This window comes from Dreissena polymorpha, chromosome 5 (assembly GCF_020536995.1).
Source record: "Dreissena polymorpha isolate Duluth1 chromosome 5, UMN_Dpol_1.0, whole genome shotgun sequence".
Taxonomy (NCBI): Eukaryota; Metazoa; Mollusca; class Bivalvia; order Myida; family Dreissenidae; genus Dreissena; species Dreissena polymorpha.
This window is the reverse complement of record NC_068359.1, coordinates 99,118,219-99,144,098: the sequence shown is the minus strand read 5'-3', so window position 1 is coordinate 99,144,098 and position 25,880 is coordinate 99,118,219. Positions and strand designations below refer to the sequence as shown.

At 36.6% G+C, this 25,880-nt stretch overlaps 1 protein-coding gene across 1 annotated transcript; it reads left to right on the top strand.

Moving 5' to 3' along the window:
• Positions 1-566: 566 nt before the first annotated feature.
• LOC127831643 (cleavage stimulation factor subunit 2-like) lies at positions 567-24,637 on the top strand. Its single transcript, XM_052356650.1, has 10 exons — positions 567-694; positions 10,461-10,539; positions 11,305-11,509; positions 15,446-15,553; positions 16,711-16,830; positions 17,507-17,629; positions 20,065-20,278; positions 21,647-21,807; positions 23,299-23,388; positions 24,353-24,637. Exons 1-10 carry the CDS (start codon positions 643-645, stop codon positions 24,467-24,469), a joined length of 1,269 nt encoding a protein of 422 aa, XP_052212610.1. The 5' UTR covers positions 567-642; the 3' UTR covers positions 24,470-24,637.
• The last annotated feature ends 1,243 nt before the right edge of the window (positions 24,638-25,880 follow it).

The following is a 25,880-nucleotide window of genomic DNA, read 5'->3' as shown; positions in this document are numbered from 1 at the left end:
CTAGTCAACAGTAACTAACGTTTTTTCAAGTAAAGTTGTTATGGTCAGGCGGAGTTACTTTCATCCGGGGTCTAGTGGTCACACACTGGCATCCTTACAGGCAAGATAACTATCCGTGGCCTTCGTATATCAATGTGTCATTCTCCGCTTGGCACAACATACTGCCCAATTTTCGCATATGACGTTATTCCGATGTGTAGTTGCTTTGTAAACGAGCTTCATATTGTATTTTAAAAGACCCGTGGTCGATTTGGAACGAAACATCACCTGCATATCTTAATATCCAATAATATCCAAACCAATAGCCAATTTCTTTTTTTATGAACGATGTTTGTATAATTTTATGTTTTCCATGAACTTTGCAGTCAAACGCAAACAAAAACTGAATGAAAATAAAGCCATAAATACCGAACTAAACGATTTAAATCAAGCAAAAGTACATCGTTTGTTTTGATTGAATGTATTTTGTCAAAGATCTATAAAATGTTTATTTGTATATTTTTTATTAAGTTTGAGTTATGCCCGGAACCACTCAATTTGCGTGAAGTGGATTATGGTTATTTCGCATTTTGCACAAACATTGCTGTTTGTACAACTTAATAAGTTATTGTCGGAAAGAAAACAACTACAACAACAACAAACATGGATTTGGAACCCATTTCAGCCGCTGAAAGAGCGCGGAGATCCGTGTTCGGTGAGTTTATTACCTCTTTAAGTGAATATTGTACCAATTCGAATGCGTTTCACTACGTATCAACCATATGTGCTGACAACAGAAAAGTAAACCCGGTCCGTAGTCCATATACGAACGTTGATTGTTATTGTTTACATTTCGATATTTCCGCGCATGCGCATTGACTGGAGGGCAAAAACACTGGTTACAGTAACGTAAAGCATGTATAAAGGGCTTTTGCTTCGTCAATATTTTGATAACAAATGCGAAATAAAAATGAATATCTTAAAAAAAAATAGTGCTAATATATTATATTTAGTACCAATAAATGTATATTCACATACATATATCGATCCCTCTTCATAAAAACAATGTAGTTATAAGCATCAGAGTAAACGTGGTTACTAAATACTGACAATCCCACAAAACAAAACAATGAAATTGCCTTATTGTTTCTGATAGTAAGACTTTAATAAATGATATTGCAAAAATAATAAAACACTTATTAATTTGATAATAATTATTAGTGGTATGGATAGGTTTTTTTCATCAGCTTGTAAGAGGTGCATTTAATCAATTATCAAACAAAGTCAAAAACGGAATACATAAAAAATTTAAATGTTATGGTTATATACTTTTCCAATCAATAAATTTTCGTTTCGTTAACATTGAATGCCAATGTTAATAAATTTTATCATACAAACGCGGAAAAAACCCTGCATATTATGCAAATTGAATTGTCTTTGCATGTATATTGAAATCTCTTTACTAGTGACACGGAGCGTATATTGTCATCTAGAGTCCGTGCTAGTGATAATTAGTGATAATTTAAAGTCTAGCATTCTATTATAAACACATTATAAATTTCATTTCTTTAACGCAAGTATTTTTACCATATTGTGATAGCTTCTTTTCATGATGGTATTGTGTACACTGAAGTAACGTAAAATCTTTACACGTACTAGCGAAGTTTACATTTGCCGGATCCCTTAATTACGTAGCAGTAATACTGCACAATATGTTAAAATTATATTTATTGAACACTGTATTATAATGATTCAATTAACTGGCTAATATAATGCACTAGTTCCTGTTAATCCATTTCTGACAGATTTCGTCATTTTGTAATGTTGAAATATTTTATTGAAGCCACTTTTCTTTTTTGCTTTAAAATTTGGCTTTACTGATTTCTCAAAATGCCAAGAGATGTCATGAAGGTATCGTGAATTGTGTTTAATGAACAGACAATCGTCTGCAACATGTGGTTTATGGCATGGACCCAATGTGCCTTGGTTTATGACACCCTGTTGTCTTTGTCTGGACGGTCTCCGATCATAACGAGATAATCGATTTGTGATGAACAAAGGTGCAATTTAACACCTATGCTGCAACACAGAGTGTCAAAACTGGTGTAACAATTAAATAAATCAATTACATTAATCGATAAAATTTATTTAATGTGTAACAAGGTTAGTTTTTTTAGACATATAGAGGTTACTACATGCATACAGGTATGTTGCTAAGATAAAATCTATCTATTTGTTGTTCGTCTTCATCCTCAATTGTTTTCGTTCATTAAATCTATTTTATTCTGAAAGAATTACAATTTCTGAGACTTGTTTTAACTTCAAATGGTCGCAAAGAAGTGCAAGTAGAGAAATTTTGTGGTAACCATATACCGTATGTGCTCTTAAATGGTTTTCCACTCCCGAGTTCGTTTGAAGTAAAAACAAATAATAACAATATTATTCAAAAATAAAGTTCCTTGCATGCTTATGTCTTTTCAGACATCATAATTAAAATTATATTTGATATTATGCATGATTATCAACAAAAACGTTGATTTTGTCAAGGCAGTACTATGAGATAGATATTGAGATAGAGCTTCTGTATATGCGCTTTTTGCCCTCCAGTAGAAACTCGGGTCATTTAGCAGGTGCGCGTGACGTCACTCGTCAACGTTCGTATAAACTTTTCCTATGGTTTCGTTCATTTGATCTTTTGAACAATCGTATGGGCATAAATATGAAACAATTCAAAGAACATTTTGTATAATGAAATAGAGAAATATATGTTAGTTAGAATAAATAAAACAGTTTGTATAAACAGATTGTGTTAATGCTAAAAATAACAAGAACATAAACATGACCTACACTGTATGCCTCACATGTCATTTCCTGTGGTTTCGTGAATTTTGATTGGTTGCCTATTTGCAGGTGCTAGATGAGGCCCGAACTGGTGTTACTTATTAAAATGCATCCATATATCGTCACACACACAAAACGAGTTAACAACAATGAAATAATTGATTCAAGTGCGCTATATTAACGATGTCAAATAAAAATAAACTAGAAAAAGTTACCGTAAAAACGCAGTCATAAGTCAAGATTTGTTACCTCCAAAATTTGATTAAAAAAACGGTATCGACTTATGAGGTGGTCCATGAAAAAAAATAATGAAATTCCATGAAAAAAATAATGAAATTCGATGAAGATTGATCCCCGTGGCAATAGTTGTTGTTGTTGTTGTATAAAAAAAATCGTTGATTAACAACTAACAAAACGTCGTATTTTTACTGATACTTACCAATTAGGCCAAAAAAAAAATAGTCTTGGTTAAGGGAACCCGACCGACCCTATTTTTTGCCCTCGACCCTAACGATTTTTTTGGTCCATGGAAAAAAATCTGATGGCGAAAATGCTAAAATCTCGTAAAATTTCATTGAAAACAGCCACCATTTAAACCTGGATTGGTTTTCTATATTTTTCTCTTTGTTTCAATGAAAGTGTTCGCAATTTGAACAGTGAACAAAAACCGGTCTGCAGACTGCACCTGTATACGAGACATCGCTTGACCTTATTGTTATTGAAGTGCGCATGCTAGCTGGCCAATCAACATTGAGCTCGCTTACACATGAAATGACGTTGTTGAATGAAATGTAAAAATGGGTGGAGCTATGGAGTAATATTCGGTCATTCATGCGCAGACACTGTGCACTTTCAATACACAGTTAATATTGTCGTCTGCAAACAAAATAGCGGCCGGTTGCAAATGTCGTATTATTAAAGATTAAAAATGAAAAGAAGCGTGACAATAATTTAATTATTTCCAAGCTGTCTATTGATCTGAATTTAAAAGTGATAATTAAATAATTAGTTCTTTGTCGATGATGTTACAACTTTCTGCCAATTTCCGATCGAAATTAATTAATTAATTTGTTTGTTTTACTCGCACACTATGCTGACAGCAGCGTATTTTAATCAAATGAAAATGTGAAAAACACGCGCGGTTTAATTGTAATTAAAGTTTCGAATTTTTAACACATAGGAAGAGTCATTCATCTAGTCTACTATAAAAATAGAAGTAACCACTTTGTCTCTACAGTCGCTAACATGGCGTCTTTAACCTTAAAGCGTCGTTGGACGAAAAAGAGTCATAACAAAAAAAAAATTAAAACACAAAACACTAGAGCATTCCAAGAGTCATGGAAACTTGACAACAATTGGCTTCGCTTTGATAATGAATCAAAATCAATGTACTGTGACGCCCTTAGCCTGTACAAACCAATAGCAACATTCAAATTTATGTACACTGCTCACTTCCTGTGCGATGCGCTCAAATCCATTGCCATTTTATCAAAAAATGTACCAGAAGAAAGACTTGTGCTATTCTGAGGTTACACTCCTTTTGACAGCCACTATTCAGACTCTTGAGCACCTGTCGGAGACTAGGTCAGGTCTCATGATGAAAAAAATTCTGAAGGTCACACCCCAAACACCAGAGACTGATAAAGATGGCTTGTTTACTTTTGAATATGAAGGTCACACTATCACAGACAGACAAACAAAAAATGGTTGGCTCAAAGAAATTTTGGGCCAGCGCTAGCCCTGAAGAAGTGCATAAAGAGCTTGGAATATTAAATAATAAACGACTAAATACCACATGTGCAATGTTAATCATTTGGTCAGTGTTTAAACAATCATGGGTGCATTAACTGACCCTTTTTCACCCTGAAATCAGTCGACTGGTAAAAAAAAAAACAAAAAAAAACCTACCTACCCTCCTACATTTTTCTGGCCATGTTCCCTGAACCAAGACTATTTTTTTTTTGGCCTTAATATAATCACAGTTTGCAATTACTCTTATTTTTATTTTGATAATTTAATCCAAGTCTTCATGTAAGCAGGTGTTGTTTTTTTACTGTTCATGTAAACAAAGAATCAAGGACATCATTTAAAAACTCGCGAAAATTCGCAATATGTGTGAATCGACAGTTTGACGTCATTGAAGGAAAGCTGTTTCCTGTCAAGAAGCCATAAAGAACACCTTTCTCGCCGACAAAATTGGATTCCTTTGTTTAGAGAAGCGATATGCTTAACCAATCACATGTTTGTAACTCGCTTGCAATCGTCCTATTATGCTTGAGCATGTGTATAGCTCCGCCTTTGAAACTGTTTGAGAGAAAAAGGTGGAGTAAGGGGTCTCTTGGGTATGTCAATCATTGTTATAAAAACACGTTTTACTGAGACACTCATCAATTGTTTTGACAGTCAGATTAAAAGTACAAAGATTGGATTACAGTGATAATATTGTTTCATCGGATTAAAAGCGGAAAATAATTTGTGGATAATTACTAGCGTGGATTATTGAGTGCAACCATTTATTAATTAGATAAACAAAAACGAAACTGGACTTACGATAAATCTTTGAAAATGCCTGGCAAACGCCAGGCTTATGACAATGCATTTAAAATACGTGTGATAGAGTTTGCGGAGAATTTAAATACTGTAACAGTGCTGCTGAACGTGAGTTTGGTATAAGTGAGAAACTAGTGCGTGATTGATTGCGTCATGTGAAATGTATAGAATACTACCGCAACTTCATGTACATTTATAATGGCGTCCGTTTATGAAATTCATAAACAGAAAATTTCTGACTCGACTTATGAAGCTAACATACTCAAAATCTCCAATTTTGGTACCAAAGTATACCCCCCGACTTATGAGCCAGGTAGACTTATGACTGCGTTTTTACGGTAACTGGAGGGAACTGAACGCTTCGAAACAAATCTAAAAATAAACAGTTATGAACAGTGACGACACATGAACACATCTCCTCGCCGCAAAACTACCTTTCATGGCAAAATTGTAAATGGACCCACTGCCCACATTGTTCACATTGACCCCAGTTAACAATTTTTAAGTACGGCCTCTTGTCCAAGTTCGGAGGAGACGTTTTATTGCACACACAGCATGTGTCAGAATTGTCCATCTCTGAGTCTTCATCGGTCTCTGTGTCCGTGTGCGTGTTTCGTCTGTCTATTTGAATGCAGCTTGTGGATGGAATAGGGCTTGCAATAGTGTTGATGGTGGAATTCTGATTTAATTAAGGCTGTACTTGTATTTCGTTTCCTTGTTTTCTTCATATCTATCCAACTCGGCAATGAATGATGGGCTGGTTAATTCTCTTCCACCTGCACTTGGTCGTTTTTTTGCTCTAGGTGCATTATTTGATGTGCACGTGCAGTTGTTTTGATGCAAGCTTCTTTTGAAGATACTCTTCTACTGCATCTCTTCCAGCTTGCATTGCCTTGACCTTCAGCACTGGCGTCGTGTCACGGAATGACTCACATGGGAGAAGTCGCTCTGGGTTACCGCGTCTTTGTTGAGTGGGTGTATGCCTGTTTTTTTTTAAAGCTGACACAATGTTCCATGGAGACATTGCCTTCAAAGATGCCTTACTTGCAATGGCTGCCACTTCATATCTAGAGATAACCGTTCCCATATGCTCTTTCATGTATGCGGCGCACTCACTGTAATAATAGCGCTTGAAGGGGGCGAACACTGCAAAATCCAAAGGCTGCAGTACTTGTGAAGAATGGGCAGAAAGCACAAAGATGTGGGCGTTTTTGGATAAAGCCCAGTCTATCATGCTGCGCGACGTGTGTGTGGTGTGCCCGTCGAGAATTAACAAAATCGGTTGTTTGTCTTCCAGACCTCTACGTACGTATTTCAGGAAGTGGTTATCAAAATAGTCCTGAAAGACGGAGGCTGTTGGCCAGCCGGAATCGGACATGACAGCACAAGCCCCAAGTGAAGTGTTTTTCATAAAGTCTTCATTCATCCTCTTACCTGTTATATTTGACACACAATATAAAAATGTAAATATGGAGTAATTTTTTTGCATTACTGTTTATTCTTTATTTACATTTTTTGCATTATATTAACTGATATGTATAATGTAGCGCATGAAAAGTTGGTTCGAAATGAATGATAATTGAAAATATAAATTCTGGTTTTTCGTTAAGACCCAGACTTCCGACAGCTTTGTTAAGGTTTTTGAAGTATTGATCTACGCTTTCTGGCGTTACATACTTTGCTCTATTTGAATCCAAAGCTGCTGGTTTCAGTGATGTAACATTCTCTTTCCAACAATTAAGAAAGCTGTACAACCACGAGTTGCTTAGTGGCTTATCTGTTGGTCGCCTACCAAGTTCAAATGCCATCTCGCCGGCCGTTTTCTGAAGCCCCGTGTTGGAGAAACCATACCCTAACCTGGCACAGGATTGCAAGTGCTCGACAATGGCAAGCTCTTCTTCTTTACTAAATATAGTGTCATTTCCATAGTTTTCTATGTCAACCTTCCCAGTTAGTCTGTCTCTAAGTGTTTGGTATGGTACGCTGTACTGCAGAGCTGCCTTGCGTACACTGATTTTGTCTGATTTTACGGCGCTATAGGCCTTTAACAAATTGTCAGAATTGTACTTCTTATAATTTGAGTGATATTTTTGGGGTTTAGGCTGAAGAAAAGAACAAAAAACAAATCTGGCGTACTATATGAGCTTAAGAGAAAAGTATTCATATCATGATGAATCAAATAGATCTATATTTAACAACATGACGGGCCTCTTGATATATAGCTGTGCAAAGTTATGTCCCTTACGATCACGTGATATACCGAAAACAGCTGACAGCATCTGCTGACACTGGGGTAAGAAACAAATGACAGAAATCATGAAATAAAAGGTTTTTATCTTAAGGAATGGACATTTGCATTACAAAAAGTTTGCATTTACAGCATGGGATGTGGTAAATAGTGTTTAAAATGCCTGTTTCTTCCGCATTTCACTGTTTTCTGGAGAGCAAAATACTTCCAGCAAAAGAGGAATAGAATTTGGACGCGCATGTGAACGTGCAGTGGTTTTAAATTGCGTCATCGAAAAGTTCAGAAACCATACGAGTGAACGAAACCATAGGAAAGAAGGATACTGCGCGAGCCTTTGATAATTTTTGCTATGGCGGCTGTGGGAGTCCATATGCACTTCTTCATAAACACAATCACAGTTTTGCGCACATATTTCATGCGCATCACAAAGCAGACGTCGTTGGTTACCAATTAAGCAAAGTGATGAATAAAATTCAAAAACTTTTTACATTTACCTGAATGGCAGCCTACGGACATTATCCTTTGCATGCAACATAAAAAAAAAACGATGATATTTCAACACACTATTCTTGCTGACATTTTCATTTTGAAATTTGAACAGTGTAAATATTCGATGACTGTTCAACATCATTAGTGACTTAAGGCTAAATCAAATATCACGATGTGCAAAAGATTGGTGTACTGCGACCTAACCTTTAGCGACACTTTTTGTCGTCAACATTTTAACAGTTTCCAATATGGTGGATAGAGCGTGCAAAAGAATAACAATGTAAATAAAAAGCAATTATTTCTTGCTTTAATGGAGAGCACTCGATTGCAACAGGCATTAGGCTAACTAAACTTAAACATTTGATTTACTGAACTATATGGAAAGGGGGTATTCCCACTGAACAGGCGTATATCGCCTGAAACAATGTGCGCAAGCCGCTCTTTCTTAAATCTACAATGATTAGATGCAACATTTTCTGACAATCGATAGAAAGTGTATGTAATTTTGTTAAGTGTTGTGTTACTGCTACAGTATTTATGTGAAAATTTAATGAAGAGGACCAAAAGTATGTGTGGAATGTGGTTACATTTGGATTATTTTAGTTGTTAGATTTTAACATGCAAATACACCTGTGAATTTTGGTGTGTTTTTTAATAGTTTCAAGCGAAATAATGTTACTAACTTTTACTATTTTTAACAAACTTTTCTTGGCTTTTTAGCCAAATTGTTAGAAGTGAACATACTGATTTTTTCTGGGCGTAGTGCTACTGATTTTTTCTGGGCGTTGTGCTATTATATGGCTGAAGTCAAACATGTCATCATTAACAGTTGTAAATGTTGTAGTCATTAGTAAATCTGTTGTCTTAATGATATCCCGCAAAATTACGTCGACATGGCTGTACACTGTAAATCCAATATAACGAGCTTTGTTGAAACGCTGAATCCAATATAACGTGTCGGATCTTGTCTCCTGTTTTTTTCTCCAACCTTCCATTTTGGTCTAGAACGTTTTCTTGAAATTCAAATAAGGCTGCGTCCGATGTGCTGATTGCATAATGGCTCAATTATAATCGATTATAGAGACTAACCATTACTAGGGAATTTGGCAGTTTAAGTGTGATTATCTATTGTTTGGTGCAATATAGGTGTGAAAATAGTGTGTATGTGCTATCGATCTTTTGAATCATTGACAGCATTCACAAGTTTTTTCACTTAATTGTTTTTTGTAGACAATATGAATTTATATATTGTCTGCTGAATTGCATTTGATAAAGTAACAGGCAAAGAGAAATTTAATAAGTAATCAAGACAATTAGTTCCATCCAAACACAAGGCAATTGTTTACTTGTGATTTTCAGGAAGTCCCCAGGAAGCACGCTTTTTGCATGACTGTGTATGACGCAATAAATAAAACATTGCTTTGTATCTTATTGCATTCAATCAAAATTCAAACTCACTTGTCCATTGGTTGTTACGATTAAATCTAAACAGTGCCGCATGAAGCCGCTCTCTCATAATGCACTGTACACTTGACACATCTGAAAAATGGCGTATGTTTGTGTTTATGAAATTCTTAAACACATTTATCATCATAAATTGTCAGAATAATGTTTTTTTAATCGATGAAGTAATTATGTAGAATTATCAGATAAATATGCAAATTAGAAAAGCGGTAAGTATACAATTATCGATACGGTAGGGTTTATATGCATGTACTGGCGAATGACAATACAGCCTTGCAATAATTTATGAATGAATGAGTTCAAAACTAATAACTCTGTCTTGTGGCTTGGACCCCGTCATCTGTGTAATATTGGAGTTACAGTGCATTGGATACACCTGTCAGCAGACATCATTCATACAAGATTGACCAACAATATCTCTTTCAGTGCTGGAACCGAATTTTGAAGGCCTTTGCAAACAGTTTGGATCCAGATGAGACGCCACAGAATGTGGTGTCTCATCAGGATCCAAACTGTTTGCTATTCTGATAGTATTCTTTGAAAAAAATCAAAGAAAATGCTAATTTTAGAAATTCAGCAGACGACATTTTAGCAGACGACAAATTTCCCAGCATGCAAAGGGATATACTCCTACACTTTCAATAGATTACATTAAAACTTGCATATTGTTTGTTGCTATGAATTTGTTGTTTGCAAAGATCTTTAGTTTTCTAGCATAAAATGAGTAATCATTTGTTTCTGGAATCTTGCACCAATTTTTGTTGGTGTCATTCAAATTTTTCATAAAAGAATTTTAAAAATACATCCAAATTTGAAAATGTTGCATGATATAGAGCTTTTCAGTATAAGATTTTAAATTTAAAAACAATTTTACATTTTCTTTTTGCAGTTGGCAACATTCCCTATGAAGCAACAGAAGAGGCATTGAAAGATATCTTCACACAAGCCGGTCCAGTTGTCAGCTTTAGGTAAACTTTTACAGATTACATGTGCACAAACTCATTTGAAAAATGAAGCCTTACTATTCAGTGTTCATTGAAGACTCAGCATTGACATTTGCTTATGCTCTTGTTCGCATGCAATAAGTATACACGTATATCTTTACTACAGGAATTCAATTGAAACTAAGTAAATGTCTTAAGGAATGTCACTCGCCTCTAATGATATTTTCAAAGAGTATTCCAAAAACAGCACCTTTTGTACTAACAATGTTTCAGTTTTATTAATATGTGTCTAGTTCTGAGAAAACTGGGCTTAATTCATTCGGTAAAGTGTCCTCCCAGATCAGCCTGTGCAGTCCGCACAGGCTAATCAGGGACGACACTTTCCTCTTTTATGGTATTTTTAGTTTCAAGGAAGTCCCTCCTTACCGAAAATCAAGTTTAGGCGGTAAGTGTCGTCCCTGATAAGCCTGTGCGGACTGCACAGGCTTATCTGGGACGACACTTTACGCACATGTATTAAGCCCAGTTTTATCAGAATAAGACACATATATATGAGCCTTGCTCTGGGAAAACTGGGCTTATTTATGTGCTTTCTGCTTTCATGGAATTTTTGTTTAAATGATGTCTCCTTAGCGTGTGTCCTTGATTATCCTGTGCAGACCGCACATGCTTATATTGGATGACTCTTTACGCACACGCATGAAGCCTCAAGCGAGGCTCATATCTCTTTCTTCTCCAGAGTAAGTCTATTATACTATGTGATGTGAATGGCCTTGCTGTATGTTTCAGGCTAGTGTATGACAGGGAGACGGGGAAGCCCAAGGGCTATGGGTTCTGTGAGTACCAGGATGTGGAGACAGCCCAGAGTGCCCTCCGCAACCTCAACAACACAGACTTCAACGGGCGGCCCCTGCGTGTGGGCGTGGCTGCAGGAGAGTCCAACAAGGATGACATGGCTGGCATGCAGCAGGCACTCGGCGGACCCGTGCTGGAGGTACTGTAGTGTTCTCTTTTGATGTAAGGAAATAAGATCTTATAACATACGTTCTTGCTTGTGATACCATTTTTTAGGAAATTACTTTTCAAGATATGAATCGGTACAAAAGCGTGCATGCAACTAGTAAACCTTTTGTTTAAATTAGAATTTAAATTCTAACATATTTATTCAGATCCATATGTCATCAGTCTTGAAACTGTTTGTATGGAATCACAACAAAACAGCCAAATAGTAAAACTGATATTTGTTGCAAATGTTGAAGGCTGGATTACAATTATATTGTTCTTAGCAAAAATCAAATTTAGGCGGAAAGTGTCGTCCCTGATTAGCCTTTGCATAGGCTAATCTGGGACGATACTTTACGCACATGCATTATATCCCCTTTTCACAGAGTGCTGCTCATATATTAAAGGGATCTTTTAAAGGTTTGGTAAATTGACAAAATTGAAAAAAAGTTGTTTTAGATTCGAAAATTTTCGGTTTTGTTATGATATTTGTGAGGAAACAGTATTACTGAACATTTGCCATCATCTCATATAGCCATTATATGCATCTTTTGACGATTTAAAACCCTAAAAATTATAAAGCATTGCAACCCGAAATGATTAGATTATTTGGAGAGTTCTGTTGTTGTCGTTTAAATTTGTGAAACTACAAAGATTGCTTATATAACGTACAAACTAGAAATGGCGCGGCAGAGGCCGACGCGTATCCCCACGCCGAATGTTTGACCTAGGTGTGCCCCAGGGTTGGTAATGGGGCCATGCATAGCTGAGATTGACCGTATTGTCATAAGAGAAGTTCATCATCAATTAGAAGTGAATTGGTGTAGAAATGAAGAAGTTATAGTAAAAGGCAATTTTGGGTGGATCTGACATATGTGGGCAGGGCGCCCCAGGGTTGGTAATTGTGCCATGCATAGTTGAGATTGACCGTATTGTCATAAGAGAAGTTCAGTATCAATTTGAAGTGAATCGGTGTAGAAATGAAGAAATTATAGTAAAAGGCAATTTCGGGCGGGTGTGGTCTATGTGGGCGGGGCCCCAGGGTTGGTAATGGGGCCATGCATAGTTGAGATTGACCGTATTGTCATAAGAAAGGTTCAGTATCAATTTGAAGTGAATCGGTGTAGAAATGAAGAAATTATAGTAAAAGGCAATTTTGGGTGGGTGTGGTCTATGTGGGCGGGGCGCCCCAGGGTTGGTAATGGGGCCATGCATAGTTGAGATTGACTGTATTGTCATAAGAGAAGTTCAATATCAATTTGAAGTGAATCGGTGTAGAAATGAAGAAATTATAGTAAAGGCAATTTTGGGTGGGTGTGGTCTATGTGGGCGGGGCCCCAGGGTTGGTTATGGGGCCATGCATAGTTGAGATTGACCCTAATGTCATAAGAGAAGTTCAGTATCAATGTGAAGTGAATCCGTGTAGAAATGAAAAAATTATAGTAAATGGGAATTTTTTGGTGGGTGTGGCCTATGTGGGCGGGCGCCCCAGGGTTGGGATTGGGGCCATGCATAGTTGAGATTGACCCTAATGTCATAACAAAAGTTCAGTATCAATTTGAAGTGAATCCGTGTAGAAATGAAAAAATTATAGTAAATGGAAATTTTTGGTGGGTGTGGCCTATGTGGGCGGGGGGCCCCAGGGTTGGGAATGGGGCCATGCATGGTTGAGATTGACCGTATTGTCATAAGAGAGGTCCAGTATCAATTTGAAGTGAATCGGTGTAGAAATAAAGAAGTAAATGTAAAATAACCTTAAAAAAATGAGTGATAATTTCTGACGCGGCCCCACCCCAACCGCTATAACTTTTGACCCAGGGGTCAGATCAAAATTCCAAATAGTGCAGGGTCGCACATATGCTCATAGCTACCATGTGTGTAAGTTTCAAGGTTCTAGTGCTTTTAGTGTAGGAGGAGATAGTGGCCAGGACGGACGGACGGACGGACGGACAGACGGACGGACGGACGGCGGAGATAACCACAATATCCCCACCTTTTTTTCAAAAAGCGTGGGGATAAATACGCAACTTATGTATTCTTGGCAGGATAGCTCAGTTGGCTAATGCATTTTTACTTCAGGATTCTGGGGGTCACTGGTTCGAGCCCTGCTGAGGGCTGCTTTGTTTTTCCTTTTTTAAATTTTATTTTTGATTTTTTACTGGAGCTTTTAAAATTTAATGTTTACATTTATCAATATAAAGCATTTAATGACAAACTTCAATACATGCCAAAATCTGTGAAAAGGCTCCTTTAAGCCTCGTTTTGTTATAAGTATTATTGGGAAGTTTTCTGCAGTTTCCATTTGCCTCTTTCATCTATATGAGGGTTGTTCTGGGAAAGCTGCCCTTAATGCATGTAGTGCTGCAACAATACGCCAAAAACCGTATTGCAATATATTGTCAGTTCAAAAACCCGTATTGCAATATATCGCAATATATTGCTTACTTGTACCAAAATTATAACTTGCCAATTACCCGATAATCCCGTATATTCCAGTTTTAAAGCAAATTCTGGTATATATTTACTATATATGTGCTCGAGAATAACAAAAAACACAAACATTCGCAAATTTTCTTAAGTATCAAATACATTTTGGCATTCGTTACTATTTAAAGATGTGATGAAATAATGTCCAACCGGGGCTTTTTTTCCACTGAACACGCGTAATTCACCTGACGTGATGTTCCCGTTTTTATACAACACAAAATACACCCATACTTTCCATGCCACGTTCTACATGTCTGTATAATTTTCGCGCGCTTTTTATTGAGACAAAGGATAAAGCACTTTTTATTTGACACTAGAATTTTTTATTGTCGCATTAGCATTAAAATTTTGAAACGATTCCGAAGTTCGGAATACAAATTTAATAATGCTCAATACAGAATCGAACAAAACATTTACAGCTGTGCGCAATTAATTCAACGATAATCTGTTCAAAAGCATCGAACGAATGCTCCGATGTAACAACGCTACTCCGTATAATACACTTTCAGAATGCTATTTTTACGGAATTTTTTGTTAACCTTGTTATCATTATTTCGAATGGCTTTTCTGGAGGAAATGTGAATGAATTTTTGTAAAATGTTCGTACCGGTATGATGAAAATCGTATCGCAATACAATATGCGAATTGCGTATTGCGATATATACCGATAAACCGGTATATTGTTGCAGCACTAAATGCATGTGCGTAAAGTTTCATCCCAGATAAGCCTGTGAAGTTCACACAGGCTAATAAGGGACAATACTTTTCGCCTAAACTGGATTTTTGCTAATAAGGGAATTCCTTTGAACGAAAATTTCCATTAAAGCAGGAAGTGCTGCCTCTGATAAGCCTGTGCAATCTGGGACAGCACTTAACGCTGATGCATTAAGTCCAGTTTTCCCAGAACACAGCTCATATCGTCGCTGTCGTTGTTTTAGAAATTGAAATTCTTTAAAAATACCAAACAAATGAAGCTGCAAAATACGGTATAAGCCGTAGACGCGTAAGTCATACTGATCAGTCATACTGACAGTCAGACATGGTTGCTACGATATTTTGTCACCACAGTTTTGTCATTTTTATGAGGTACGACAATTCGTCCTGATAGGAAACGTCGTAGTTGCAAATAATTTTTTTTATAAAAACGTTTTTGTCAAATTTGTCCAAACGAAACGACGTACCTATAGGTGAAATGTCATCGCTACGACTTTTCGCCGAGAAAAAATCCAACAATCATTCTACAACATTTTGTCACGTGGCTTTTTCAAGGGCTCTGATTGGCGTAGAGCTACGAGATATAGCACAAAACACGCGTCAGACTTCATATATTCGGAAAAGACAAAAAAAATATTTTGAAAATTTTGGAGCTAGGAGGTTTGAGAACGACAGCGACGATATACAACATCTATATTATACCCTGTGTGCCCGTTGCCTGTTTCAGAGCCCATATGGTGATTCTGTAGAGCCAGAGAAGGCTCCTGAAGCCATCTCCAAGGCCGTGGCCAGCCTGCCACCAGAGCAGATGTTCGAACTCATGAAGCAGATGAAGGTACTAACACATGTTTTTATAAAGAATGTTTGGGGCTTTTAATGATCTGTGATTGCCATGACATTATTCAAAGAGAAAAATGTTACCACTCAATATTTTTAGTTTGGGTGGAGTTATTGGGTTGAAAATGTGTGTACCTTACATGTACATGCAGATCTAGCCTGGAATTTAACAATTTTAATTCCCCTACAAAAGGGGTAGTGATAGAAAAACTTTTGTGTGTGCTTTTCCTACATTTTAAGTCCGATTTTAGTCAACCTTTTACACAATATTTTTAAACCAGGTTTTCCGAAGGAAAAAACTGGTTATTAGATTGGCGAATGCGGGCGGGCTGGCTGGCGGGCTGGCTGGCTGGCGGGCTGGCGGAACAAGCTTGTCCGGGCCATAACTATGTCGTTCATTGTCATATTTTAAAATCATTTGGCACATTTGTTCACCATCATTGGACGGTGTGTCGCGCGAAATAATTACGTCGATATCTCCAAGGTCAAGGTCACACTTTGAGTTCAAAGGTCAAAATTGGCAATAAATGAGCTTGTCTGGGCCATAACTATGTCATTCATTGTGAGTTTTTACAATTATTTGGCACATTTGTTCACCATCATGGGACGGTGTGTCACACGAAAGAATCACGTCAATATCTCCAATGTCAAGGTCACCACAACTTAAAATAGATTTATTTTGAAACAAACTTACAAAGGGGGTTAATTTTGTTTGTTCATTTCAAAAGTTCAGTTTGAGTTGTCTCCCTTAATCAGATTTTTTTTCACAATGAAAACCTGGTTTTGTGACAATTTTGTCCCTTGTTTCTAATTGTCTCTGCTATTTTCAAAGTTTTTCGCATATTTTTTTGAGGAGTTATTGCCCTTTCTTTTATATTATATATTAAAGCTTCTGTGTGCAGCTAGTGCAATCACGAAGTCTTACTAAACCCAGTTGACAACAGTGCAACAGTGGTGTGCAATACACTTGCTGTGACAGCTTCTTGTTTAAATTAATTATTTAAATGATGAAAACCAGATTTTGTGGCATTGCCATGTTTCTCTTTCACTGTTTTCAACAGGGAATAACCCATTTGAACTCGCATGTATTTCACTATAGACAACAGGAGTACATAAAATACAAAAGTTTCCCTGTCATTTTGTGTTTTCTTGCAGCTCTGCATACAGAACAACCCTACAGAGGCAAGGAACATGTTGCTGCAGAACCCCCAGCTGGCGTACGCATTGCTGCAGGCCCAGATTGTCATGAAGATTGTCGACCCACAAGTTGCCATGGTAATAGAGTGTACAGGATTGATGACATTACTATGAACTGATGATAAAGCTGTTTTTATAGGGATTATTTACACATTCCGCACCAGCTAATTCTTACTGATATACGTAATGTGGGTAGCTCAGTTGGTAGAGCGCAGGAACACGAATCTGAGGATTGTGGGTTTGATTGTCATGCCCAACCATATAACTAGTGTTTGGATTGGTCATACAAATATTTCTCAGGCCATTCTTCCTGATGATTCAGTCAGGTCGGGCAATTGTCTTGTACTTGTGTTAGCATGTGCACTTGTAAACCACCTGGCCCAAACAAATTCTGATTGTGATTTTAATTTAAAGACAATGCTAGACAAGAAAATAAAGACAATCGATTTTACTGAATGTAATATAACCCTGCATTGCGATTATTTAATCTTTGCAACAAACATGTTATAAATAATTTATAAATAATACAAAATATCTAAGCTAGTGTAAAATGAATGAACACACATTATGTAAAATTTACAAAAACTTGCATAATTGCTTATACAGTACTAAGAAAGTCAGACATTCCTGTGCTGACAGTGGTTTGATGTATTTCACAGTAAAGTTAGCTCATGCAGGCGATCACCTGACACCTGTCACCTCGGAGTGGTTGGGCTGTGACACATTCATGTTTTCTTTTGTTACCCTCTTGAAGGCGATGCTGCACAGGGACAGTTCCCAGGTGCCTCCCCCGGGCAGCTCCACCCCCTCCATGCCAGCCATGAGTCAGCAGGCACCCATACAGGCCACTGCCCCAATGGCACAGGCTGTTATTCAGGTACCATGCATATAGATTATTCATTGGTAGAGCCTCACTCTGATTGTATGTTGTTTATTGTTTAAAGTACATCTCTTCCTGGCAAAAATTTTGTTACGGACTGTAAAGGCTAATCTGGACTATCATACCCTTTCCCAAAGCAAAATAGCTCTTTTGTCCCCTGGTCATTGAACAAAATATAGCTCTTTTGTCCCCTGGTCATTGAACAAAATATAGCTCTTTTTTCCCCTGGTCATTGAACAAAATATAGCTCTTTTGTCCCCTGGTCATTGAACAAAATATAGCTCTTTTGTCCCCTGGTCATTGAACAAAATATAGCTCTTTTTTCCCCTGGTCATTGAACAAAATATAGCTCTTTTGTACCCTGGTCATTGAACAAAATATAGCTCTTTTGTCCCCTGGTCATTGAACAAAATTCCTTGGCAAAACGCTTAATCAGTTAAACCTTCTTCTCTAATTGCTTTAAAGCCAAATGAAAGAAATACCTTCTTAGATACAAACTGATATCAAATTCCAGGGTTCGACACTAAGGCACGTCCGACAGACATTGTCTAGTAAGATCGGTGGTCGGGCTAGTAAAACTGCGGGCAAGCTTGTCCGACTGGTCGTACATAAAAAATCTATACTGATTCATATAACTATAAATAACTGCTGTGAAAATCTTTACCTTTAATGTGTAAAATTACTCTTGTATCCGTTATTTACATTAAAACAAAACTAGTGTATTTAAATAAACGCGAAGCATTCACATGATTCATCGCTATTTTTAGACGCAAAGGAGAGCTTCCATCAGAAATTGCTTGTTTCAAGTTGTCATGAATATTAATGATAAATTCTGCAGTGTCGTAAAACTGTAGAGCATGATTTTACGACATCTATCGAAAATCGGTATCGTCAATGAACATTTTTGCGTAGCAGACAAGATAATGTAATTTAAAGAATGGCTTTGTTCAAGTTCGGATTTTTGTCCGACAAATCAGTTAATGAAAAAGAATCCGACGCTTAACTGACACGAAACGTAAATATGAAGAAACACGAAAACGTCAATTTTATCCTAGATGGAAAATCGAGTCAGTTCCCATGGCTTGAATGTGACGAAGAAAAGCAAAGAAAGGGTTATTTTATTATTTTACTCTATGCAAAAAAAATCTGATGTTCACTGATTATTTACTGATAAATCTTGATTAAATAGTTACATGACACAATTGTGTTCATTTGCTATGTCATTCATGTTCTAGTAGACATTAGGTTCGGGCTAGTACATTTTAAGAGGAGCTGGTCCGACGGTCTTGCTGTAAAAAAAGTTAATGTCGAACCCTGAATTCACTGTTACTTTTGGTATTAATTTATCCAATGCGTCAATATTTTGAACACAAGAATTAAGTTTGAAAAAGTTCTAACTCTCAATTTAGGTAAAGGACTATACATTTTTTTAATGTAATTCCAAATATTATTATTACCCAACAAATTAAAAAATTACTTCAGCATTCATTTCACATTTCATTTTAATGTAAAATCTGTTGTAACAATTGGATTAATTTACCATGGACCAGTTTTGGAGACAAATACCTCTTTATTTACTGGTGTAAACTCTGCTTTAAAGTCTGAAGTCTGTAGAACTGGTCAATACATGGTTCTAGTTTTGTAAAGACTTTATCTACTGGACCCTGATCAACATTCTGTTATATTGGATCCTGCTTGCCACAAATAAACACCATCACAAGACAAAGTGTCAGGTGTAAAACCCGTCTTTCTGCCTGAAAGATTACACTTAGAGGTCAAAGGTCACATTTTTCCATAAACAGCTTGTCTCAACTGTAACTTTGTTAGTCATAGTACAATTTAAAGAATTTTATCACAAATGGCCACCACGAGGAGACTGCATGTCACACGTAACATCTGTCACCCTGCCTCAAATGTCAAGGTCAAAACATAGAGGTTAACAGTCAAATTGGCCATAAACAGCTTGTCTTGATTGTAAGTTCATCATTGAATTTTGATATAACTTAATAACAAATACTGTTTTCCTTGAATGTATCTTGATCATACATCAATTTTGTAAAATAACTACCACAAATATGTCACGCACAAGTCCTTTTCCCCTTGGGCAAATATCAAAATCACACTTAATTAAGGTCAAAGGTGAAACAAGTGCATGCTGCAGCTTGTTAACTCTTTCAGTGCGGGAACCGAATTTTGAAGGCCTTTGCAAACAGTTTGAAACGTGGCGTCTCATCTGGATCCAAACTGTTTGCTATTCTGATAGTATTCTTTGAAAAAAAAATCAAAGAAAATGCTAATTTCAGAAATTCAACAGACGACATTTTAGCAGACGACAAATTTCCCAGCATGCAAAGGGTTAAATAATTACAAGCATTATTATGTGCCCAACCTTTTGCTGATAGGAATCTATCTAGTTCATAAATCTCTTGCAGGACCAAGGAATGATGGGTGGCCCGGTTCGAGGGCCCAATGTTATGATGAACCCAGTCAGTGCCCCAAGTGGTCCCATGTCAGGGCCTGTTGGTGGGATGATGGCTGGGGGCCCTATGAGGGGTGTGCCGCCAGTGTCAGTGGGTGGGGGGTATGTTGGCCCGGGTGGTATGGGGCCAGACATGGTTGGTCCTGGGCCTAGAGGTCCTATGGGAGGTAATTTTCATTTATGTATCTTTTTTTAATACAGTCGAAACCCGATGGCTCGAACTCGCTAGGCTATTTCTGGTTGGCTCGAACTCGCATCAAAGCACCGATTTTGTATGCCTATATATTCATATAAAATTTTGTCGGATGGCTCGAACTCGCTTGGCTCGAATTATCGGATGGCTCGAACTGTTTTCACAGTTCCGGCTAGAGTTTTCACACGTTCTTTTGTTTGGATGGCTGGAACTCGCTTCGGCCGTTCGGGTCCAAAAGAGTGTTATTGGATAAGGATCACTTAATTAAAGGCACGCACAAATTGATTTAACACCGGTCGCATAAACTGTTAATCGATTATGACCGCTTGATTAAAGGCACACAATATTTGATTTAACACCTGTTTGCTAACATATCATCGACTCAATCGTTAATTGATTTGAGTAAAAGATGACATTTTGTATAAGAGCTGGTGTTCTTGTAGATGCTGTATCATAATGGCTGCAACGGCTAAATCGCTAAAAAGCTTCGTTTCTCGATGACAGCTACGAAACGCAACACAGACGGACATAATGTCATTCTTAAAAAAATATAAATAAAGGAATGAAGTGCCGTCTCGTATGTAAATAATGTGTATATAATGCTGATGCATTTTTTGTTCTTTAGTACTTTGTGTTACCTTAAAATGTGCTACGCTAAACGTGCTGATATTTAATAAATGCTATTTGTTAATTGTATTTGTAACTGGTTTAAAATATTCGTAAATTAAAGTATTAAGTTTATATTTGTTTTTTCTTATTATCTTACATTTTCAAAAGCAGTATGTAGTGCAAAGTAGTACGGAGTTTTAGCAATATGTGTTCTCTTCAACTGGAGGTGAAAATGTACTGCAGATTTGTTCGTAAACAAAAGTTAATAAGAAATCTGATGTCTCGAATTCCGGATGGCTCCAACTATTGTTGCCGGTCCCGTCGAGTTCAAGCCATCGGGTTTCGACTGTATATATAATGTTCAACCATTTTTAACGCCTACTGTGCTGTTTTTTTAATGACAAAATGATAAAAAAGATTCCTACACTAAAAACCTAGCTTATCAGACCATAAATCAAATGTAATACTCAAATTTGTCTGTTGCCATTTTTTTTACACTTTTAAACTAAAGATGCAAACTTGCATGCATTTTTCCATATAAATTCATGTTGTGTCTACTTGTTACAAGCAGATTTTATTAATAATTGCTTAATATATGCCCCTTTTGCAACTTTCTATTTCTGTGATATGATTATTAAAGCTCACTATCCATTACGACATGCGAGCAGGTGCTATTGGTCACAACCATGACAAGCTGTAGTCTTGGAAGACTGACATGTTCTATGTTCTACAGGCATGGCCGGCCCGCCCAGGGGTGGAGACTTTGGTCGTGACCCACGGGCCGACCCCAGAGCTGACCCCAGGGACCCCAGACTGCTGGGTCAGGGTGACGTTAGGGGCATGGGTGGGCCCCGCCCTGTCAACCCCATGAGCAGCATGCCACAAGGGTCTATGGTGAGTTGTGACCTTGAGTTTTGAAAAAGAAAACTCACACAGTACACTACAAATCTAATATAATGCAAAATCAAATATAACGAGGGAGGTGTGCTTGGATCCTGTTTTTTCCCCAACCTTCCATTTTTATTAAATTCCATGTTAAACAGCTTCATGTATTTTAAAGCTTGCTTCATTAAAAAGTCTGTATAAACAATTATAATAAATTAAAGGTTAAACGACAATCGACCGCTAATTGGTGACAATACAGGTGTAAAAAATTCAATGAGAAGCTAACCATTCAGGGTTATTTGAAAGATTAAATGTTATGATCTATTGCTTCATTCAAATAAATGTTTTTATAATAGCAGGTGTTTATCAATGTTTGATGTGGGCATCATGGACAGCTTTGACTAATTTTAACCATTTCATTTCATTGTTATTTGTAAAATGTAATTGAAGACATAACAGGCAAAGAGAAATTAAATAAATAATTCAGACAATTTAGATACATGCACATGCATTTTTTATTGTAAACAGAAATTTACTTTAACATTTGGCCGATTTTCATAAAATATGTTAACATTTCTTTCAATCAAAATTTAGATCCACTCATCCATTGGTTGTTATAATTAAATTGAACAGTTTTAATGCTTGCAAATCATTTTAAATGAGACACTTCTGTTAGATGGCGTATGTTTGTTTTCCTTAAATTCTTTAACTCGTTTATACATGTATTATGATTGGCCATAATTGTCTTTTTTATTTGAAAAGGTAATAATATTGGATTATTGGATATCTTTATATTCACAAAATGTGGCATCTATAAAGAAATTCATATGATAGGGTAAACAAACATGTTTTGTCAAATGATATGAAAATATGGAAACATACATTTCACATTATGAGCACCAGTTTTATAACGTGGTTCAGTATATTAGGCGGGTTTGCGGCTTGAACCCCATTGACTGCATTATATTGGAGTTGCAGTATAGTAAACAATATTGAACCATTAAGCTAACTTTGACTCATGAATACTTTGAATAAAAAATGAAAAACTGTGGCACTAAAACTACCATTAGTTTAGTAATGAGGTACTAAAAGTTCCATTAGTTTAGTAATAAGCTAGAACGTAGTACCAGCATGTGACTATTCTTGCCTATTGTTTTAAACCTAGTAAGTTGTGTTAATACATTTAATGCAAACACAAGATTTAATTACAATATGAATATTTGATTCACTCATGATAACAGAAAATCTAAACTTTCACTCATGGTGAGAAATATTAAGTCCTGTAATCACTTGGATATAAAAAAGGCTTTTTTTATAGAACCAACAAGTTTCCTTTTACCGGTATCACTTAAAAATTCAAATGGCTTTTCTACAGTAACCAATATGTATTCTTGGATTATTCTGAATTAAAATGGCTATTCTATGGTAACAAATATGTATCATATGATCACTTGTGAATAAATATAGATATCCTCAACCAAGCATCATACATATTCCTAGGGTGGCATGATGGGAGGTATGAACCCCTCGATGATGTCTGGAGGTCCCCCTGGTCAGATGATGGGAGGTCCACCACAGGACCAGGAGAAGGTAAGCTAGGGGACACAACTCACTCTTCACTGACGAGGTTTAAACATCCCATATATGAGCCGGGCTCTGTGAAAATGGGGCTTAATGCATGTGCATAAAGATTTGTCACCGATTAGCCTAGGCAGTCCGCACAAGCTTATCAGGGACGAAACTTTCTGCTGAAATTGAATTTTTGTTACAAGGAAGTATCTTCTAAACTTAAAGGGATCTTTTCACGGTTTGGTAAATTGACAAAATAGAAAAAAGTTGTTTCAGATTCGCAAATTTTCGTTTTAGTTATGATATTTGTGAGGAAACAGTATTACTGAACATTTACCGTAGTCCAATATAGCCATTATATGTATCTTTTGACGATTTGAACACCTAAAAATTATAAAGCGTTGCAACGCGAAACGATTGAATAATTTGGAGAGTTCTGTTGTTGTCTTTTAAATTTACGAAACTACGAAGATTGCTTATATAACGTATAAAATACTTAAACTGTGTATACCTGGCGGAATAGCCGAGAGGGCTAATGCGTTTTTACTTCAGACTAATTCCAGGACTCCGGGGGTCACTGGTTCGAGCCCTGGTACCGGCTACTTTTTTTCCTTTTTTAAATTTTATTCTTGATTTTTTACTGGAGCTTTTAAGATCCAATGTTTACATTTATCACTATAAAGCATTTAATGACAAACTTTAAAATATGCCAAAATCTGTAAAAGGCCCCTTTAAATCCAGTTTATGCGGGAAGTGTTGTTTTTGATGAGTCTGTGCACATGCATTTAGCCCTGTTTTCCCACAACTTGGCGTATGCGAGTCAAGTCAGTTTCTTCTGTTACAGATTTTAATTTCACCAGTCATTGCTCTGGTATTTTTCTGTTACTGATTTTAACTAAACAATACATTTGTTGCTGAAGAGTGCGTTTATTTGTCAGCATATACCGGTACTGAGCGTACTAACAAGCCAGCCCTCTCGTTTCAGGCGGCACTCATCATGCAGGTGTTACAGCTGACCGACCAGCAGATCTCCATGTTGCCCCCTGAACAGAGGCAGAGCATCCTCATCTTGAAGGAGCAGCTGGCAAAGAATGTGGCATAGCCTCTCACCATCAGAGGACTGCATCTCATCAGTCAGAGTGTAGACTGCTATCGGCTGATAGCATGTTCATTTATGTGTAGATTGTCATTGCATTGGTAACACATGCCCATTGTCATTGCTTTGTTATGATTGGCTTCAGGATAAGTGTTCATTAAAGATAGAAACAAATTTTGTGTTCATTCATTTTCTTCAGGGGAATGTTGTGAGATGAAATGCATAAAAAACAGTGTTCACCAGAAAACCATGTGATGTTAAGGAATACAACGGTATTGGATGAAAGTCTGACGTGTTATTGGATGACAGTCTTTTGTGTGTTGTTATAGCTGAGATGCACATGTTTGACCAATACATGGACTTCACTTATGCCTCTCGATGCGACTTTCGATAGTCATACACGGCAATAAAGCATTAATAAAGGAAACTTTACGATGTTTATCTTAAATTTTAAATGCTTTTATTTCTTTGATTGAACTAAAAGGCTTGTTTTCAGACAAACAAAACAACACCACAATTATCATAAAAGTTGTAATCCGTCTCTTCAATTAAATTCAACATAACATCAACAGATATTGTCAGTGTGATAGAAAATTTATTTACTCTGTTAACAATGATTATGCCTGTAGTGGGAAATTACCTACGCACACATGCCACCTGGAATAGGAGATACACAACACAGATAAGAACATTTAGTTTCATGACCTTAAGTTCTGTAAACATTTTTGTATATATTCAACCTAAAATCTATAAATAACCAATAGCATAAAACACCCATTTGAACAACTGGCTATAAAACGATGTTTACATTTGTGTCTCATCATTTTCGAATCATGTGCTTAATATGTAGACGATTTTCTAACAAGCATTAAATAGAGTACACTTACTTGACCCCCATTCGTTCTCAATATGCACGTGGATTTATACAACACTGGAATTAGATCTGACAAAGCATTTACGCACATGTTATATTTGTTCGCATATATTTGTCTGTTTCTCTTGCCCAAAACAATAATGCCTCTTTCTTTAGTCAATATTTTTATGAGCAAAGAGTATGATGACTTTATTTTTATTTTATTGAACACAATATTTTATTTTGACTTAAGCATATATACAACATGTTTAAGTGAGATGTCACATGGAAGAGGTTAATACTTGGTGACCACATCATGTGAAAACGTTGTTAACAAGTATTACATTATTCTAAGCTTCAAGGTTTTATGAAAGATATGTATACTTCATATATAAGACATTTCCTCCCATTTATAAATCTGTGAGAGAAACCTAATTGTTTGCAGAAGTTTTGAGCATATACTAGTGCTTCTATAAAAAAATTCATCTATTTCATGACAGTGCTCGCGTGCAGAGTAATCGAATAAAAAAAATAAATGAAATAAGGTCTCCTTATTAAATGCAC